Below are 22,212 nucleotides of genomic sequence, written 5' to 3' on the forward strand. Positions count from 1 at the left end.
ATACATTTACTGACATGGCTCAGTTGCTAAAATAAAGCTGACCGCCTTGCAAGTCCCTAGCACAGAGTGACCACCCCAAAAATAGGTTCCAGATAATGCACTGAGAAACCAGCAACATAGACTTCTCTTACATTACAAAGTCTCCAGAGTGTGGTAATAGAATACCGGTGATCCATGTCTAAATGGGTACATGGCACAAGTATCTCTGGCATAATCACAGACTGCTGGTTCACAAAAGCACGTTCATCACCTAATGCCTGCAGACCAAACACCACAGACAGAGCATTCATATCACATCAAGCACAATGCTTTTCAATAGTGTTAGTTCTCACATTCAGCTGAGTCAACAAGTAAAAGGTAAAGGTGTCCCGGCACTTATAGTGCGAGTCGTTTCCAACTCTTAGGGTGACATCTTGCGACGTTTACTAGGCAGACCGTATATATGGGGTGGGTTTGCCTGTTCCTTCCCTGGTCTTTCTTTACCCCCTAGCGTATGCCAGGTACTCAACAAGTAGTGCTGAGTAATAGTTATGTACTTGGATGTATGAACCAGCTCTAACAGTCCAATGCTCAAAATCTCTGTTGGCCTCAGGGATGGGGTGGAGGAAGGGCAGAGAATGATCATTTCTAGATATATATTCCTTTTAGCTACTCCCTTTTATAGGGTCCATACATTCTATTTTCTGTCCTTTGGGATAAACCAACACTTGTTGGGAAATGTTAAATTTCTGTGCTTATTTGTAGTAGGGGTGGATGCCTATTTAATCTGGTGCAGTGGAGGCAGGACCTTTCACGCAAGTGATTTCTCTCACACACTCACATACACCTAGGCACACACACTCTCTCACACCCAACACTGACACACACACACACACACCTTTTCTCTCACACACACACACCGACGTGCACACCTAGCCATACAAAAATATGCAACCTTGAAACACATCTGACATGTCATACATTCCTGACTCCCTCCCTCTCTCACACACACCTTTCTCTCCCTCCTTAACGCTAACACACACTCCAGACACATTCTCACCATTCTCTGTCTCTGTCCCTCTGGCCCCATCTATACTACACATTTAAAGCATTATCATGCCGCTTTAAACAGTCACACCTTCCTCCAAAGACTCCCGAGAACTGCAGTTTGTTTGTTAAGGGTGATGAGAGTTGTTAGGAGACCCCTCTGTCCCTCTGAATTCCTGGGAAGAAGGACTGATTGTTAAACCACTCTGAAAATTGTAGCCCTGAGAGGGGTCTCCTATAACAACTCTCAGCACCCTTAACAAACTACCACTCCCAGGAATCTTTGGGGGAAGCCATGACTGTTTAAAGTGGCATGATATTGCTTAATATGTATAGTGCAGGTGGGGCCTGTTTTTCTCTCTGTGTCATTCATTCACTCACTCATGGGGGGGGATCTAGGATGGGGGGGACAGCATTTCTATGTTTAATGAAGCCCCTTTCTCACCAAGTATCACAGAAGCAAGCTAGAGGACCTGCTCAGGGAAGAATCCTCTTTTCTTCCCTCCTGAGCACAGCAATCCTCCTGCAGTATCTCCTAGCCCATTAACAAAAAATAATGCAAATAGTTTAAAAAGTAAAAAAACCCCAAATGTTTATTTTAGAAAGACTTACACTGTGTTCATCGTCACCCTCTCTCCTCTTTCTCTGTAACAAATACTAATAAAAAACAGCAAGCTGCTCAAAGTAACAACCATTCCTTTATCCTGCTTGCCTACAAAGAGTGTGCTGTGAGCTGTTCGGAGGTGTGGTCTTGAATGAAAGTCTGAGCATGCTCAGAACAGCTCCTGGATTGACCCAAAAGGTAGGCCAGTCAATGTGAGATATCCTGGCTAGATTCCTATAATGACAACAGAAGGGAGGGGGGAACAACCAGGGCAAACTGCCAGGAGCACCATTAAAATACAAATTGGTTTTTCTGCCTGGAGACAGATGGGTGGGATTGAGATTGGCTGTGCAGAGAGCTGATTGGCCAAAGGATGGGAGATTGACACAGTGAACCCTCTCTATGTTCAAATGGATTATAGCAGAACATATCGAACAGGGAAGACTGTGGCTTTGAGATTTGAGAGAAAACCTTCTTTAAAAATTACTGGGCATTTCATTTAGAAAAGCTGAGCCCCGCTTGCCCTAATGGACCAACCTCCTATGTTTTTAATTTGCCTATAATATTTTTACAATGTAATTCATGGTTGATCCATTGGTTAGTTATTCATTACTAGCTACATGTGAATTGATTTTATCTTACCTTTGGCACTGGTGAAAACAAGGAATTAATTCTCCACCCATCCTATCTTTCATAATGTCCTAGAATATAAAATTGAATATTTATTGATTAACAAGAATACTCTTCATATTCTTTCTACCTAAAGGCAACAGTTGGAATAACTTTCAGACATCAATTAAAAGTTATTCTAGCTGATATCCTTAAGGAAGAAAAATATGAACATCATTCTTGATTTCACCCGGATTACATGCAATCATCACCTTAGCTGGCTCTGAAACCAGCATAGGGCACAAAAATGCTGCAGTTTGAGCAAGTTGTTTACCCACCTAAACCCAAATCTTTCTGAAGAATGATTCCACTGACCAGTTAGGACTAGTTCACACATGCATGCTTATCACCTGATGACCCCAGTATCAAATGGCAGCTTGCATGTGGGAATGAGCCAAGGACGGAACTTCTTGATCACTTCACCTCACAAAATGGAGCCATTTGCAGTTACTATGAATCATCAAGTGATGAAATGTATGTGTGTAAACTTAGTAATTGTATTCAGAGTATGTTAGTTGAGCCTTTCTTTCCCCCACCCTGTCCCCCACAACTGATGCCTTTTACTCTTTGCAGGCAGATCCCCTACTGACAGGAATCTTGATCAAAGAGATAAACAATATCACATACAGCAATATATCCAGCACTTACTATGAAATAATTCCTGTTTACAATGTATCTGTGAAGCCAGCCACTTTTCACAGTTAAAAAAGAAAGTCAATCTTAAGAACCTTCTCAGGAACAGCAGCAGCATCATTGGGTCATGTACTTACTCATTCTCCTAATGATATTTGCCAGGGATGGGGAACCTTAGGCCTGAGGAGAGAATGTGGGCCTTCAGGCCTCTCTATCTGGCCCTTGGGACTATCTCCAGGCCACGCCCCCTCCACCGCCCCCCCTCTCCCCAGGCCACACTTCCAACTGGCCCTGGTTTGCATCCTCCTCACACACTTATGCTTGGCTGGAATGTATCATTGAACTCTAATAATAACTCTTCCTTGCCCAGATGGAGGATAGAGAAGGGTGTGTGAATATGTGTAGAAACTAACTTATTGCACAAAGCTAACATTTATATCCATTGCTCTGCCCACTTTTGCCTCTGGCCCCACCCACCACTTGCACGTGGCCCCTGGAAGGTTGACCAGAAGGGAATGTGACCATCAGCCTGAAAAAGATTCCCCATCCCTGATATATGCCATCACCTGCCAACAATGTTCTGCTGCCTAAATAGGACAAAACAGGTTCATCAATACACAAAGGGGAAAAAGGGCACAGAATTGACACAAAATATTTAAATTCTTGACCTGTCCCAGCTTCCTAAACTGAACAAATGTGATCAATTTTAGACCAATTAATTGTATTTATGAGTGTATTTGCATCTACCTTCTCAAACAGAAGTTACCAGCAGTAATTTCAGCAGTAAAGTCTTTCATTTAGTAGATACAGATAAATCAAGGTGACAGGACCCAACTACTCAACTGCAGACAAAATGGGAGAGAACTTTGCACTGAAAGAACAAAGAATCCTGTAGCATCTTAAAGACTAACCAGTTTATTGTGGCCTAAGCTTTTCTTGGCCTTTAAGGTTCTTAATCAGGTACATGAAGTGTTATCTTCTGTTATCTTGCTTGATACAGATTAATATAATGATGGGCTGAAAAGGCCATGAAACACGAAGAATAGTATTAAGCCTGTCACATGTTTCATTTACATAGCACGACTGCTGTTGTGAATGGTCACTCTTGTCTTGTGTATATTTGGCTCTGCATTGAAATGTAACTAACCTACTGCTATATTTTACATGCCACAGCCTTTTGGCCACATTTTTTCAATTCCTCCATCCTACCCACTGCTGTACCTATAGTACATACAGCATCTATAGCTGTCAGCTGAAAGCATTTCATTATATCATCAATGATCAACAGCCCATCCTGGACAATGAGACCACAGGCCTTAGGTGGTAGACCTATCCTCCCTAATCTACTCACCAACAACCATGAGCCAATTAACAGAAACCAACCGTCTAGGCAGTGCAAAACAAAAACAAAAAACCCAGATCCCAACTCTCTCTCTTATCCACTCAGGCAAGATTATTACTGGACCAAATGGCATCAGCTATACTAACCTTCCCCAGCCAGGTGCCAGCCTTGCTGGCTGGGGCGGATGGGAGTTGTAGTCCAAAACATCTGAATGGCACCAGGTTAAGGAAGACTTCACCATGGTATTGTGAAACTATAATGAATTTTTATACTGCACATTTAAGTCTTAATCAGGTATTAAATGAGCATCGTATAGTTGGTAAAATTATTTATCATCATAATCATCACTACTACTACTATTAGATTTACATAGCTGTCCATTAATAAACATTCCCTAGGTGGCTTAGAACAAAATATTAAAAACACAATATACTATAATTAAAAAAAACAAAACAATAAAAGACAGAGGACAGATTATAATCCTGCATTGGCTGCATGATCCTGTTCCCAGCAGGGAACAAAATTGCACAACCAAGGCAGCAGGATTTAACCCACACCTGTCAACTGAGCAGAAATTAAAGCCCTGTGCAAAAGCACCCTTTGAAGCATGGGGGCTATCTAAAAGCCTTTTCCAAGTCTCCCTGTGCTTTTTTTAAGTCCCCCGAGATTGGTGACTCAAAGGGGGTGGAAGACACTTACTAAACTCTCCTCCAAGTCTCCCGTGCTTTCCTTTTAAGTCTCTGACTTAAAAGAGGCTTTTGAAAGTCTCTCCTCTCCTTCTCCTTTAAGCTCCTCATCTTGGGGACTTAAAAGAAAAGCATGGGGAGACTTGGAAAAGGCTTTTGCAAATCTCCCCCTTTCCTTTCAGTCCCCAATCTTGGGGGACTTAAAAGCGAAGCACAAGTGATTTGGACAGGTGGGTGGGCAGCCCTGCCCACCTGTCAAATGTGACCCACAAGGCAGATCCTGATAAGGATCTGGCCCATGGAACCAAAAAGGCTCCCCACCCCGATATATAGTATTGGTTTTTTTTAAATCTAGATAATACTAATTTTTTTTTGCTCTTTTGAATGGGTCACCATTCTTATCTTGTACACTATGGAGTTCTGCATGGAAATATCAAAGACAATTTGGGCTTTTAACATTTCCTAGCCATTTGGTCTCACTGTTTATATTTTCCCCTCTTAGTCTCCCCAACTGAGAAGAACACTTGTATCTGATGAAGAGGGTCATAGTCTTATGAAAGCTTATGAATGCCACATTAAATGTGTTGGTCTTTAAGATACAATAGTACTCTTTGTTTTTTCTGCTGCTACAAATGAAATATAGCTACCCAACTGGAATCAGCTTAGTGTTGAGTTTACTGCTGGAGTATTGCTGTTTGAGACAGTAACAGTGAACACACCCTTGGTTTCCTCACAAGTATGCTAGGAGGTGTAACATGCATTTATTTTGTATTGCTTTGTATAATTTTACAATCCACTTCCTTCTTCTTTTAAGTCATTATCAGGGGAATTTCCCATAAAATCAGAGCTCGGAGCATGTAAAAATATCTCAGTAGCCAAAACGATAACAGTTCACACAAGGAGACAGAAGCAAGTAAGACTTAAGATAGCTTTCTTCTGTGAATGACAGGAGGAATCTAAAACTGATGAATAGAAAAACACTTTTTTGACCTGTCTGTCAATAAAGAATGACAGAAGCGAATTTGCTTAATGCTCAGTTTGGACAAGCTCATGCAAAACTGAGAGATATAAAGTATTATTTAGTCTGATGAAAGCTGCAACCCTATAGCACATTTACTAGGAATTACAGAAGCAGACCCTACTGAAAACATTTAGGATTGAATTGATAATGGATGACATAATGTTTTAGATATTTATTTTCCAGTCCTTAGTTCCAACACACTTTGACATTACGCCAAGAAACAGAACATGCAGAGAAAGGGGATATGCAGGCAGGGGGTGCCCTATTTCCCAGTGCTCCAACTGGGTTCTGCAACCTCAGTCAGAGTTGCATAACGAGAAGGTAAAACCCGACCGTCTTTCCAAGCACCGACATCTCCAGCGACAGTTTCCCCCACTCCTTTATTTTCTCCCAGTTAAGTGAAAGCTCTCATTCACTCCTATGAGGAAAAAAAAATGAAGCACTGCATTTAGGGATGGTGTTATAATAGGGGGGAAATCCACCTACTATCCCTGAAAGGAGATGGCAAAGCTTCCATAGAAAGGATTCAATGTGCTGGTAGCTATGTGTCACTGTAGGCAGATGTATTATTCTCTCCCTGGGCAGCCTGCGATTCCCATTCTCTCACTCTCTCGCATGCACAGAGTCCATCACAATGATCATATTTTGCTATTTTGCTTGTTTCAGACTATATATCAGAATTATGAACATGTTTGGTAAGAGCAACCAATTCATTGAAAATGGAAATGGCCTGCCTTCAAGTCGATTCCAGCTTATGGGCAACCCTATGAATAGGGTTTTCTTGGTAAGCGGTATTCAGAGGGGGTTTACCATTGCCTTCCTCTGAGGCTGAGAGGCAGTGACTGGCCCAAGGTCACCCAGTGAGCTTCATGGCTGTGTGGGGATTCGAACCCTGGTCTCCCAGGTTGTAGTCCAACACCTTAAACCACTACACCACACTGGCTCTCCAACCAATTAATTAACCCCCTACATAATCTATCTCAGCCTTTCCCAACCAGTGTGCCTCCAGATGTTGTTGGACCACAACTCCCATCATCCTCAGCCACCGCTGATGGGAGTTGTGGTCCAACAACATCTGGAGGCACACCGGTTAGGAAAGGCTGATTAACCAATACCAATGCATCACAAAGTTTTCAAGAGGACAAGAAGGTATACTGCTTGCATGTGGAGCTGATTGTTTGCTGATTAAGATGTTTCCTAAGCCTGCATTTAATAAGTTGTGATTACTCAATAGGAACAACTGGCTTGCTTGCCAGATTGTAGTGCAGAATGTAAAGCATGAAGCTTGTTCTGTACTCTGCATAATAAGACACAGCACAGGAGCCAGCTTTCCAGCCCAGGCCTATTGCAAACACCAGGTTACCCCACCAAGACTCATCACAACCACAAAATCTGCAGAGCGGACTCTAAATCAAATGTAAGAGTCTAGTTATTCTAAGGGTTCATTGAAGTATGTCCAAACCACAGATCTTCATCCTGTAACTACAGCAAGATCTGTTGTGGGAGTTCTGTTCAATCCCAAACTGCAGTTGCAAGGTTTTGCACAAATATATTTACCCTCCACAATCACTCAGTAGTTTGATGGCTTTACAGTGTCCTCAATTGCTCTGTTTACTGCTTCTGACTATAGAGACGCAACCCAATTTTAATACACATTGTATCCCTGTAAAGCAGACAAGGAGCCATAACATCAGGAAAGAAATACATCTAACTAAGCACACAGTGAAGCTGACACTGTAAACTGAATTACTGATACAAATGAGCAAAATATCTCTAAAAATGCTCTTTGTATTGTTTTAAATTAGCGTTCAACTTTAAATATGCTGTCATGCCTTTCATCCTCGTTTTTTTTTTTTAATTATAAACCTGCATATTTCCACTTTATGGCTACCATGTTTTTCTGAGCTCTTTTGAAAAGCCCAGGAATTCCATTTGCTGCTAAATAGCTGCAAAATGGCAGGGGGGAATTTACAGGGGAGAATAGACAAATTAAGGGAGGGATGCATCATCATCATCATCATCATTATTACACTTATTACCCACCCTTCAACCAAATGTCCTAGGGTAAGTCACAACAATATAAAATACATTATTAAAAGCAATTTAAAACAAATTACATTTATAACTATAGAGGGTCCTAAATATCTCTCTCTCATGGGTCAAAAGTCAGGATGAAAAACTGTGTCTTCGGCATATGACGACAGCTGTATAGTGAAAATGCCAGACACACCTCTGTGGGGAGGGAAGTCCACAACTGAGGGGCTGACACAGAGAATACCCTCTCCTGGGCCACCATTTCCCGAACTTCTGAGAGTGGTGGAACTACCAAGAGGGCCCCTTCTGCCAATCTCAGCACCCGAGAGGGTCTGTAGGGAAGGAGGCAGCCTTTCAGATATTTGGGGCCTAAGTTGTTTAATATTCTCCTTGCAGCTCCCTCCCCTGGCTGGGGTTCCCAGACATATATTTCTGACATCATATAGCAAATTGGCTAGGGGAAAGGGTTGCACAGAAAAGCAGTGAGCAAGGGAAAAATTAAACAATAAACACGATCACACACACGTCACTACTCCCCTGCATATGTCACCCTTTCCTTGCTATTTTGCAATTGTTTGCCATTGTCGATGGTTCCACAGCCTCCATCTGTATCAGAACATCTCATTCAGCCCTGGGGGTGTGTGGAAAGCAACTAAAACATGAACCCCAGAAATAGTTTGCAATTTTATTTGAACCTCTATAAATGCTTCCCAACATGCCTATGATCATGAAAAAGCAGGTGCAGGCTATGGTAAGCACATTCTATGATGGTAAGCTGTGGCTACAAGTCCATTAAAATGATCAATGTTGCCTTTGCATTACTGGCATCATCTCTCAGCAAAGCTCATGATTCCCCTACTTCCCATCTTCCCTAGTATTTCATTATTATGAGACCTATTTCATTACTTTTATTTCCCATATGCCATTACTAATACACTATTGCAGAATGTCTTTTTTGCTCCTGTTTCAATGCACCTGGGGAAAAAAAGATGTTTGAAATGTTATAATGGATTTTATTATTTGTTCCATTTGTCAAGCCCAAGACCAGTGTTTTGCAAAAAAAAAATGCTCCTTTTTTTCAGATCCAGTAAACGTGCTCCTTGAACCGTTCATCAGGCAAGCAAAGACGACTTTCAGACACAGAGCAGCCTACATGCAGCAAAAGAGACTTGCGAGAGGTTTTCGAGCAACTGATGCTGCAGCATTGGTGAAGATAAGTAGGGGTGGGCTTGATCACCCCTTTGGATGGGAGACGGCTGGAAGACCTATATAAGAGCAGCCTGCAAGATTACTTATAAGCAAAAATTAGAGAGGAAAAGACTTTCAGGAAAATTTGGGTAAGGGCCATCGTTGGCAGAGCACAGATTTTGCATACAGAAATTCCCTGGCACAACCACCAGTTAAAAGGCCCTCAAGTCAGCGTGGCTGGGAAGGCTGGTGCCCGTCACAGTAGGAAGCGCTGAGCTAGTTGGACCTGTAATCTGGCACGGTATACAGCAGCTTCCTATGTTTACACAGTCCTCTGGTCAACAGGTTGAAAAGGGGTTTCTAGGAGATGGGCACTCTAGTTTTTAAAAAATCTGCACCAAGGTAACTCAAACTATCTGTGGCAACTTAAGGGCTAATCAATTTATTATGGCATAAAATTTCATGGACCAAAGTAGTCCACAAAAGCATATATCACAATAAAGTGGCTAGTCTTTAAGGTGCCACAAGACTTTTTGTTGTTTTTGTTACAAGAGAGTATCATGGCTAACCCTGGGTTCTGCAACCTGTATAAAGTACCTACATTTCACTCTTATTCTGCATAATTTATTCTTCTTCTGTTAGGTGCAGGGAGGTATAAGAAGCTATACAGAATACTGAACCTCCTTGCCCTCCGAACATGAGAAGAACTTAATCACTCCTTTGGCCTGAGATTTTCCAGGTATATGTATGTATATGCGCACGCACACAGAGCACGCTTAATTCTGCTACTAGGATTACATCCTACAACTTTTCTTCAGTTCTGCTATTTAATTGTGCCTTGGAGATCAGCAGCCACCTCCTCCTTGCAGAATTGGTAGAAGGAAGACGTCTCTCATGCGTGCTCAAAACAGTCAAGGAACTTCAACCTCAATGTCGCATGAAAAGAGGGCTCTCTGGCTGAAAAGCAAAAGAGTGATCCAGAGAATGATCTGAAGCCACTTCATCATATCAGCTTTTAAGAATGCCAGTTCTTTAAAAGTAGGAGGACAGTTTTGACAGAAGGGAAAAGTCACACTGGGCCCTGGGAGGTTGTGCTCCCTCCGTCTCAGGAAGAGCATCACACTGACCCCAGCCATTGGACAGAGAAGGAACAGCTGCAGGGCTGTTGCTTTTCTACCCCTTTCCCCATCACCCTGCTAGAAAAAATCTGCTCCAGTTGTCAGTTGCCCTGAAGAAGGTCAAGCTGGCCTCTGTCACTGGCCAGAGAACGAAGGGTTGCTGGGATGTTGTATCACCTCCTTCCTACCAAGGACACAAGCCTGACCCCTACCGGATGTTAATGCCTAATAACTCATCTCCTCTTTTGTTCTGATCTCTTCTCTACCTTTTCCACCCAAATCTCTTTCCTTCGTGTGTCTCTTTTTTTTTTAGTTTGAAAGTCAAATGCTGAGGGCAGGGCCTGTGTCTCATTTTGATTTATGTATCAGTTAACATAAGAGCTCTACAAATAAACAAAAAGAACAGTACAGAAGAATGATCCCTAACAGAAAATGCCAATTCTATTTGCTTAAGTTAATGTGAGTGCAGGTAAATGCAGCCTCAGTGGACCACTGCTCTCTGCTGCCCACCTACCACTCACCCTTGGAGGCTACATTTAAAACCAATTCCAACCATCAGGTGTGGTGGCAACAGCCAAAACAAAGCTATCTATATATGATCAGTTTAGTTAATCCGCAGGCACTAAAGATCTCACACTAAGCCAGTAGGATGAATATGCAGCCGCACAGCTCAGATTATTTTGTAACTCAATGTCATAAAGACGTTGGCGTATGGCTTCCTTGGCCTTGTAATAGCCCAGGCCTATCACTGCCGGCTGCGATAGGCCTATCAAATGCAATTTTTTAATTACAGCGATTTGCCAGAGTGATTGGAAAGTGTCGATCAAAATTAGTGGGGCAAGCCATAGGGGAGCAAATAACATTTTCAGCCACAGATTAAATCCATGGATCCATGCACGCGTTTCTACCAAAAGTGTCCCTAGCTCCAGGAGTAGCATCACGTTAGGGACACACTTAGGAACACCAAGAATACTTCTGGAGAATTTGGATTGAATACTCTCAAATACAGAATAATTACCCTGTATACAAAGCTGGGCGCCGTACAGCAATTGGGGAAGAACCTTAGCATTAAATACCTGTAGGGCCAAGGGAACGTACTGCCCACCTTTAGAAAAGAAAAAGGTAAGTACTGCATTCGCACTTCTAATTGCATTCTCAGCCACGTAGTTCATGTGCGGAGGCCATGATCCAGAAGAATGGAACAATATTCCTAAATATCTAAAGGCCGGGACCTGTTTGATTTGGTGTCCGTTTAACTGCCAATGATAGTTGGACCTTCTACGGGTAAAGACCAAGATTTTAGATTTATCGTGGTTAACAAGTTCTTCCTCCTTACAATAAGCAGATAACGCTCCCAGAAGACGCTGGACCCACAGGAGTTAAAGATAGAAGAACGGCATCATCAGCATAAAGTAGGGCAGATAAAGATCTATTGGCCAATTTAGGGGGGTGAGAATTTACAGTTGCTATGGAGGCAATTAAAGAGTTAATATAAAAATTAAAAAGAGTGGGGGCAAGTACGCATCCCTGTTTGACTCCATTGGTAGTTGGAACCAATGCGGTCAGATGGCCATCGCGACTGCATCTCACCTTCAGATAGGTGTCTTCATATAAAGTGTGGATAAGAATTAGAAGACGTTTGTCGATATTGGACTCCCTTAATTTTCTCCATAGCCTATCCTTGGGGATCAGGTCAAAGGCTGCCTTGAAATCTATAAATGCAGCATACAGGGATCCCCTGGGTCTTGAAGAATACTTGTCCACCAAGTGTTGTAGCACCAAACACTGATCTATTGTGGAACGTCTGGTTCTAAAGCTGGCTTGTTCGTCCACTAAAGTGTTTTCGGCCTCCATCCATTCTGTTAATTTCTCCAGAAAATGAGATGCATACAGTTTGCTAATGATGCTCAGCAGACTGATCGGGAGATAATTTGCCTGGTCAGTTCTGTTCCCTTTTTTAAAAATAGGGATTATAATTGCTAGTCTCCAGTCCTCCAGGACGTACCGTTTGATCGATAGAAGTAAATAAGGGGAGCTAAGATTGGCACCCACCACTCTATATTACCCTTTAAAAGTTCCAGCGGGATATTATCAGCCCTGGGTGCCTTGCCCAATTGAGGTTGTTGGGAAGAGTGGTGGTTTCAGAGATTGACACTGGGGGCCAAATTGGCAGAGTATTAATATCTTCCCAATCTGAAAACGGAGTGCAGTGTCCCTTCATGAAGATAGATCTAAAGTGGGCTTCCCATGCACAAGGAGAGATGTAGAAATCCAAACTAATGGAATTAGGTCGGCATCCTCTAGAGACCAGTCTCCAAAATGTAGACGTGTCTCTTGTCTGGCGGCATTTATTAAGTTTTGCCACGCTTCTCTTTGCACCAATTTCTTTTTTTGCTTTATTGTGGCCTTATAACTTTTTTTTAGCTCTAAATAATCTGCAGGGATAAAATTTAGATCTAGACTTGTGTAATATTTGTATTTATCCAGAAGGGAATTCTTTAAATTAATACAATCCTGGTCAAACCAGGATTTGGAACCAAATGAGGAGGAGAGTGGCCTTTTTTGTCTTTCAGCAGTTAGCTGAGTATCGAAAGAGTTTATCATCTCCTGAAAGAGATCTACAACTGACTCAGGAACTTTGGTGGATAATAAAGACTCGCATAAAGTGAGGGAGCCAGTAGAATACAAGAAATTTGTTAAATTAGTCGCTAACTTAGGGGACCATTTAACACGCAAAAATCTTTGTTCCACGTCTAGATTTAACATAGGCTCACAAGTCACATGGAGTGACTGATATCCCAAATTGACATTCTAAGACATGCATCATTCCACTCTTACATCTACTCAAGGCTCTAGTTACCCAGTGCTTCAATATTCATGCAACCCAATCCTAAGCATAGTAACTTGGAAATAAGTCCCATTGCGCCCAATATAATTTACTCCCAAGTAAGTGCGCAGAGGACTGCAGCCTTAGGCTGCAATCCTCAAGACATTTATTAGGGAGTAAGCCCCATGGAAAGAGTGAGGCTTACTTCTGAATAAACATGCATAAGACTATGCTGGCAGTAACTTGTACTACAAAAAGGGATCATCATATAAGGTGCTCAAAAGGCTGCTTACAAAGTGGTAACTGCCTTCATCTCTCAGGGAAGACAATGGGTTTGGAAGACACCAAGTACTTCTCATGAATCTCTCATCAATCTGGCACTAGCAGTTGCACGTAATTTCCACTGGCAATCATTTTAGAGCAATCATCCATGCTTTTCAGATGGGAAAGAGAGAAGAAACAGCTTGAATGCTTTGAGGAAGGAAAAATACTAATCTGAAGGAGGAACTAAAGAAAAATATTAGTTTAGAAACACAGTCCCAGTTGTAAGCTTACATATTTCCTAAGTGTTCCTATTTAGGTTTCTAGTACTCTGGGGAACATATGTTTAAACTCAGTATTTGTATACACACCAAAAAAAAGTCATTGTGATATTTATACAATATATTGAAAGACAGAATAAAGCAGCTGAGTGACATGACTCTAATATTGTTTTAGAATTCTGTTTTCTTTGATCACCATGCATTTCACAGCAACTAAATTTCATAGCAACCAGCATCACAGTACAGACAACAGATTTGATGTTAGGGTTTGCATTATTTAGGAATACTAAAAAGCAGACAAGAAGCAAGGTGATTACCCAAATAGGTTACAGACATATGAGCACCTCTGCATTCTCTCTGTTTCTCATACCATTTTCTTAAACAAGAGACAGGGTAGAAGATACGGGGGAAGGGCTAAAGGTGAAAGGTATGGGGTGCATTAATTAGCTGGGGTGCTCAGTAGGGAGAAACAAAAGAGATTGTTTCACCTCCTGGTTTTGGGGGCAAGGGAGTGGGACTTTCCTTCCACTTCAAGAGAAATTATTTTCCTCCTTGAGCAACAACTGAAATAAAAACACATTTTGAAACCAGAGCGACAATGTCTTTGTTCCCAGAAGCATGAAATGAACTGGCACCCCCTATCGCCACCACTTCCGATGAACTGTTGACACCTCCCTGCCCACAGAAGGGTCCTGATCAGATGCCAGTATAATGTGGATCTGATTTTTTTGCAGATCCTTTTAATTTGGACCGTTTGCATGACGTTTTTGCCAACGCGAGTACATTCAGCTGCTTTTGCCTTTAACTTCAGATTAAACCGATGCGACAAAACCCCCGAAATTGCTTTTAAAATCCGCACCTGCCTCGGTGCGCTTCTACCGTGTATTACCTTTTAAGTGCCTTTTTCTTGGCTGCCCAGTTTCTTTGCCATTAGATCCTCCCTTTTCTCCACCCCTTTAACTGTCTCTCGCCGCCATTTTGTTTCCTGCCGTTGATGAAGTAACTTCCAGTTGCTCTTGCCTTCCTTTCTCCCGTTTTCTCTCACTTTCCCCCCCCAATACATTTCCTCCCCCGCTCCTTTAAAAATCACATTCATCCAAATTATTCACCCTAGAATATCTAATTCTGTGGAAGCTCTCTGCATGTGATGTGAGCGGGTTTTTTCCCCACCCCTTCATTCTCTCTCTTCTGCAGCGACACCAACAACTCCTTGAGGGTAGCAGGGAAGAGCTGGAGCTTGGGAAATTCCTTCCTGGGGAAATCTTGCTTGCCTCCCCCAGCCAGAGAAGGAGACTCCCCTTCAGCCTTGGCCAGCTCTCTCGCTTGAGCTGTGGGGGGGGGTGGTCTGCAAGCTACTACACGCCGCTCGCTGGAGCTATACTCTGGCTTGGAGCGCACGCAGCCACAGCGAGAGGAGGCTGGCAAAGGTGCCTCTGGGGTAATTTATAAGCGCCCAAAGCGCAGGGGAAAGGGGAGCTGCCTTGGCGTCTCATCCCAGCATCTGCTCCACTCATCCCACTCACAGAGAGCGATAATATTAAACGGTCTATGTGTCCTTTAGTAGCTGCTTTTAATGTCTCTCTATAGATAATTGTTTGGGTTTTTTTATGTTTCCCAGAACACATGCTGAGGCTTGTCCCGGGGTGCCAAAGGCACACCAATCTCACACAGGGACAGCCTAACAGCCATGGGTGGGAGCAGGGGGGGACAGGAGAAAGCCTGCACTGCAGGGAAGGGGGGCAGCTGTAGGTGATTCCCTTTCTTTCAAGCGCCTATTCCTCCTTTCGTTTAGGGAAACACTGCCCCTTCCCCGCCTCCGCAGTTAACATTCCAATGTGTGGGCGTGGCAACAAGGAAACGCTGATAGCAGTAAACACACGCGTGTGAACGCTAAAAAGAAAAACAGCCAATTTATTCTTAGCAAGGGCAGAAGTATGTGAACTGTCAAAATCAATCGCGATAGAAAAAGCAGCATTTTTAATGTGGATCTTGGCTCATATGTGAACCAGCCCAAGGTCAGCGCTTACATTCCTGGATTTTCTGGACACCTTCCCATTTTCATGACCTCAGCTGTGCACATCAGGGAGCATATACACTGTATGAATGTACACACAGAACTCCTACATGTGTATCTGTATAAAGAGGAAAATATACATGTGAGAGTGTGTATGAGAAGCAGATATGCATGACGACAGAAAATTTGTGCAAGAAGGTACATGTGGTTATATAGCCAGTGTTTAACATATTGCTTTGGGACCCAGGCAATGTTTAATTTCTGAAATAACAGGTACTGGCACATGAGCTTGCCTGCCTGGAATTCACACTCTCTGAGTTAGGAAATTTTCCTAATGCCAGATGTTTGAGGGATGTTTTAATCCCATTAAACTCAGTGGGATTTATTTTTGAGTAAGCATGCTTAAAGAGCAGGTTGTTACTAGTGAAAACTACACACTATATGAGTTAGTGAAACGCAGAGCAATCCTTTATACGTCTACTCAGAAGTAGAGCATACTAAATGTAATGAATCTCATTCCTGCATCTGTATAGGGTTGCAGCCTGCTATTAAATGCATAGTAAATAGCTCAGGGCTGAACTCCGGTTCTGAAAGCAAGCTGGCTCAAATAAAGCCCTGGAGCCTGGTTTAAAGTCCTCACTCATCCTTAAAACTTACTGGTTGGCCTTCCAGAAGCCCCCTGCTTTTCAGATTTACCTGCCTGGATGGCTTCTTCTGAGGTCAGCCTAGCCTAATTCCTTAGAATTGGGCAGGAAAGAAATCTAACTCAGTAAAATAAAACTAGCGCGAAAGAGGCAGAGTTGGCGATGGTGGCATGTGACCGTGTGCGGGCACCGAACAAGAGGCAAGCTCCTGACCACAATGCCTCCCATCCAATGCACATTTATTTAGAAATGAGTCCCACTGCATTAATTCTGAGTAAGCGCGCACAGCAGCGAACTGTGGGTGAGAGAGGGGCGGGGGAGAGAAGAAATGTGTGCATAAAGAGAGGATGGCTTCAAAAATGTGCGACTGACAGCGAGGCAAAGATGGGGGTGGGGATGGAGCTTGTAAGCATGGAAAGGGGAAGGTGCGTGGATACACAGGGGAGAAAGAGAGACGGGTACTGTAAAGGAGTCCATGTGGTGTGCCCAGATGGGCGCCTGTGTGGAAGAGGAAGCGAGCACGGGATGGCGAGAGAGAGCGAGGGACTCAGCGATGGGCTCCTTGCATTTATACAGAGGAGGAAGGAAACCTGCTGAGCGTGGCACCAGGAGCGCTTTGGGGCCGCCGCCGGTCTATCCATCACCCACCCGCTTGGCCAGCCCGGCCGGCGACGGCGTTTACCTGAACAGTTGCTGCCCGCTTTCCCTTTGCCGGCAGCGCAATCGGCGGCGGGCGCCGCAGGAGAGAGCGGGTTGGACGTCCGGGCGGGAGCCAGAGCGCAGAGGGCCACCACGAGCGCCAGGATCCCGGCGCCGCTGCAGCCGGGCAAGGGCCGGGGCCGGGCGGTGGCCGCCATGGCGAGCACTTGCGAGAGGGGGCTGCTGCAGGCCCTGCTGGGTATCAACGGGCGCCGCCCGGAGGAGCGCGGACCCGCCGGCCTTGCTGCTGCCAACCAGCCCTCCGCATCCCGGGCCGCCGCTTGGCTCTCCGAAATCCCTCCTGCCGTTCTCCTGCCCCGGCTCTCTGGATGCCGGCTGGGACCGCGCTGCCTCCCCGCGCCCCTTTGTGCGCTCCTCCTGCTCCTGCCGCCGTCGCTGATGCTGCTGCCGCCGCTGCTCCTGCTCCGGCTACAACAAAGGGAAGGGAGGGGGGAGATGGAGGTAGAGGGAGGGGGAAAGCAAGGGAGTGGGGTCCACGTGACGACGACGCCGCTGCCGCCAGCCTCCTCCTTCCCTGAGAACGGGACAGGATGGGGGTCCGAGGCCGGGCCGCCACGCCCCCCTCTTCCAGACGGTCGCTGCCGCGGCCCCTTGCCCGGCGCAGCGGCACTGGGAGGCGTATCCCTCCGCCCGCGTGTCCTGGGATTGCACCGGATACCACTCACCTATTCACAGAACGAGGAGCCGTCGCTCAGCCCACCCTAGAAAAAGAAGCGGGGAGGTGCGGCTGCTTTAAGAGCGCTTGAGAAGGCAGCAGGGGCTCTCCCGCCCGCTATCTCTTAAGCACAGTGGCCCACCAGGGATGGACTAGGTGAGACAGGGAGCCCCAACCTGCCACAGAGTGTTGGCCCAGTTGTGTGTGTCTACAACCCTCTTCTTATTTACACGGAAGTAAGCAGGGGTGTAGTCGTCCAGGGTCTTGCCGGAGTCTTAGACCCCTTACTTTTTTGAGAGCAGAGTCCCAGCAGGGTGCCTTTTTCTCCAGTATCCTATGAGCCAATAAGCAGGAAAAGAGAGCGTGTTGGTCACTGAGAATAATCTTCTAACAAGCTTCCTTGTCCTTTCTTGCTGATTGAAGCCAATCAGAGTGAAAGGAGGAGAGTCAGCCACTGAGAAGGCTCATCTCAGTAGCTAAAACACTCCCCTTTCATGCTTATAGAAGGTTGTATAATCATAGAAGGAGGTGTAGCTATGAGAAGGCATGGCTGTGACTATTATAAAGGGACTCTGCACTTCTGAATTTGCTGCTACACTACTGGAAGTAAGGGCCACTGAATCCTGGCGATGGCTGGCCTGCATGGCTGCAATCCTCCCGAGTACCTTTGGTAGGATGGATATCCCCCTGAGAACTCATTGCAACATATTGTTCCCATGTAAATGTGTTCAGGATCCAGGTGTGAGTGTATATAAGTTTATTTCCCTGGAGTCTGACATAGGAAAAAATAGCTCTGGGCAAACAAGCCATTGCCTGTGGGGGCTACTTTCCCAAAAGCTTCAGCTTGGTGCAGAAGAATAAAAGGCCTAAGTTGTGGAGGTATCATTAGCATCACAGCTAAATGGTCTGAAACATCCACCCTGGTTTCAAGCAGCCAGTACAGAATTAAGTTCATTGCTTTCATAAAGTTTAAGACCAATTTAACTCTGTGATGGTTTGTGGCCTATAGAATTGATTTTCCTATGCAGCAGGATATGATTCAGGTTGATAGTTGCCAGGAGCGATGGAAAGAAGGCGCAGCAGAATATGGAAGGATTCCGTTTTAGACAGAGGTTAGGTTTTCTGTGAGTGTGAGGGCAAACTGCCATATGTCATTTGTGGCTGAGGTGGGATTTGCACCAAGACCTCTTTGATCCAAGTTCAACTCTCTGGCCATTCCGCCACACTGCTGAGTGGTTTATTAAGGGAGGCACAAGATAGATAAAGGTCTCACTTCATTCATCCAAGAGGTAAATGCATAGACATGGCACCTCTTACCTCATTATCTCAATCAATAGAGCATAGGTGACTGAGTGTCTTTCCAGTTGCCATGTGGAGATGGATGTTGTGGGAGATAAAAATGGCAGTTCCCTGTTGCAGGACTCTCTTAATGCAAACCAACTGCCCTCTGATTTCTGGCTGAGCCCTGCAACTGGGATGAGTGTGAGCTTTGCCACCAAACAAACAATTTTACAGCTGGGAAGGCTCAAGCTTTAGTCCGATTGCTACAGTGCAATAACTCCTTTCACTACTACAGTAAAAGGACATGCACCCTATGCCTAGGCAACCTCTTACTTCAGGGTAAACGTGTAGAATGGCAGCCTGAGAGAGGCCCAGAGAACTGTCATTTGTTAAGAGGATTGGGAATTGTAGCTCTGAGAGGGGTAAACTACAGTTCCCAGGATTCTTTGGGAGAAGCCGTGTACTTTAAATGTTTGGTGTGTACGAGATGGGAGTGCTGTTGTAGTGATTGGGAACAGGGTCCACAGTGCTTGTCCAGCATATAAATGAGCAGAAAAATGCTAAGAAAATCCAGCATGGTCACATTTATTTTGAAAGCCGCAGAGCTTGGAAAAGTTACTTCCAAGTACTGGCTGGGGCTGATGGGAGTTGTAGTTCAAAAAAGTAACTTTTCCAAGCTCTGGGAGGACAGTTCTAAAAGGGGAGGGGGGATAGAGGAAAGTTAACTACAGAAAGAAAACAACAAGATAGATAAGAAGGGCAAGACCATAAAGAAGCTGAGATTAAAAGAAGTTTAAACAATACAAAAAAATGGAGGAAGCCAGTAAAGGGAAACATGTATAGGTACAAACTTATTTAAGTCTTAAGAAATATAGCAATAGCAGAAGAGTTAAGAAAACATTACAATAATCAAAGTGAGACAAGACAAGGTTCTGAATAAGGGTTAGAGTTAGTAGAAGTTTGGAAATATAGAGGGAAAACTTTAGAGCAAGCAATAGGAACATATGAAGCTGCCTTGCATGGAGTCAGATTAGTGGTCCATCTAGCTCGGTGCTATCTGTACTGAGTGGCAATGGATCCCCAGGGCTTTCGGCAAGCATCTTTGTCAGAGCCCTGCCCAGATTTTCAAGGGATAGAACCTAGGACCTTTCTCATGCAAATCCACACCATACATTACTGGCAACCATCTGTCTGTTAAGGGTGATGGGATATTAGCTCTGTGAGGGGTAAACTACAGTTCCCATTAGTTTTTGGGAAAGCCATGTACTTTAAATATGTTGTGGGCCCAAAAAGAAAAGAATCAAAGGTACTATCCAAACCCCTAACATGCTGAGAAGACTGGAGGGAGATGTTGCCAAATGAGAGAAGATAAATGTGGGAAAATACAATTTGTGCATCTGTGAATATCTGTCACATGAAGTGTTCTAATTGATTTCAATTGTATTTTTATTTATTCTTTTATTTCTTATATTGTAATTTAATATATTACAATTTGAATTCTGTGGAATTCAAATTGCAATACAATAAAATTCAATATATAAGGAAGAAAAGAAACAATAAAAAGAACATTTAAAATCATACAGCATCTAGCACAGCATATTATGATTGGCCGTTGTCCTCAGCAGTTTTCAAGTGGTCTGTGGGTGTGTGGAGGAAGTTTGGGGACCACTGGGATAGGATCTTGTCAGCCTAACACTGACGCTGCAAGGTAAAAGAAGAAATCAGATTGGCAAGAGGGGTATGAAATATCCTCCCAACTTGTGTACCATCATTATCACCCTCCTATCTCAGACGCCAGCAGCCAGGCAGTACAGCCATGTCTCTTTCCTGCCACCAGACAGCGTTGGGAAGGAAAACACAGTGGTGTATCCCAGTGACCGGGCTTCCTTGTCTGTCTTTGTGCTAGATTCACACGTTCTCTTCCTTGAGCCCTATCTACCAACATGAATACATAATGGTCTTATATATGCCTAGTTTTATATATACTAGTTTTAAGACTGGGATGTAGATATGCACTTTACAAACCTCAGAATCCAATCTTAAATTAGCTTGCTTAGAAGTCCCATAGAATCCCATTGATTGCTTCATAATAAAAAGTCTTATTCACTAATAGGCAAGAAAACTTGCAGTTTAAGAATGTACCAATAGCCCACAGCTATTTCTATCAAACGTTAAAAAGCAGGGAAATTGGGCAGCTATAGTGAATGCACCAGGGGAGCAGGAGACCTGCCCTCCTCTCTGAGATATTGTACTGCCCTACAAATTGGTCAAAATGCAAACACCATTTGGGTTGGTCTTTCACAGTCCAATCCACTTCCTGTGTAGCTCGGAAGAATTTGGTAACATGTGCCTCTGAGCATATGGTGAGTCTGGCGTTTAGAATTCTGACAGTTGGTTCTTACTGAGCATGCCCAGCGCTATCATAGGCTGCCAGTCAAAATTTATTAAATTAATTAAAAATCAGCCAGACACTTTTTTAACTTTTAAACTCCAGACTCACAGCTGCTGGGCTTGCCTAATCAGGGGGCCACACCCACACCAGACTTGGATTTCACTTGAGACAGTCATGGCTTCCCTCAGAAAATCCTGGGAAGTGTAGTTTGTGAAGGGTGCTGAGAGGAGACTCCTGTTCTACAGAGAGCTCCAGCAGCCAGACTGGTTTAACAGTCAGCCACTCTGATTGAAGCTCTGTGAGGGGAACAGGGCATCTCCTAGCAACTCTCAGCACCCTTATTAGGATTACGGTACTCTGTGAATATGGCTGATTTTTAATGAATTTCAACAGATTATGAGAACTCTCAGAGAAAAAAGTCCAAAAGGGCTCTGAGGTTTTTAGACTTTGAACTCTCGATTCTCTCTGACTGTTTTGTGTATCGCCATGAAAATTGAGAGGGTTGTTAAGCAAGCGTTTCTGAGTTCAGAACTATAAGTTTTATAAGGTTTTGTTTTGAAATGAGCTTATGGGAAGCATCAGAATGGCATGGGGGTATTTTCAATTTAACATTGCGGAATGTGAAAAACCCACGCTGGCTATAGTATACAGCTACTCTCGTGGCTGTATATGTATAAGACGTAAGCCAGAGAGTTCAGGTATATTTACTCAGATAATTCTGTATTGGATCACAGCCTTAGTTACATGTGCTTTACATTTTCTGAACTCACTAGCAATGTTCAGTTCTCAGATTCTATTTTCTTTGATTTTGTTTAC

The 22,212-nt window shown here is 43.9% G+C and overlaps 1 protein-coding gene across 4 annotated transcripts in view; it reads right to left on the minus strand.

The window, feature by feature from the left end:
• The window catches only part of TMEFF1 (transmembrane protein with EGF like and two follistatin like domains 1), a 102,821-nt gene extending 84,724 nt beyond the window's left edge, over window positions 1–18,097 (minus strand). Inside the window, exons 1-3 of one of the 4 annotated variants that reach the window (XM_061588808.1) lie at window positions 18,012–18,097; window positions 17,734–17,769; window positions 17,031–17,476 (exon numbers count right to left, since the gene is read on the minus strand). In XM_061588808.1, the coding sequence (XP_061444792.1) occupies window positions 17,031–17,205 (175 nt within the window). In that variant the 5' untranslated portion in view covers window positions 17,206–17,476; window positions 17,734–17,769; window positions 18,012–18,097. The other 3 variants (XM_061588817.1, XM_061588790.1, XM_061588799.1) reach the window with 3 other exon arrangements.
• Window positions 18,098–22,212: the final 4,115 nt, after the last annotated feature.

Source organism: Rhineura floridana, chromosome 1 (genome assembly GCF_030035675.1).
Source record: "Rhineura floridana isolate rRhiFlo1 chromosome 1, rRhiFlo1.hap2, whole genome shotgun sequence".
NCBI classification, from domain to species: Eukaryota; Metazoa; Chordata; class Lepidosauria; order Squamata; family Rhineuridae; genus Rhineura; species Rhineura floridana.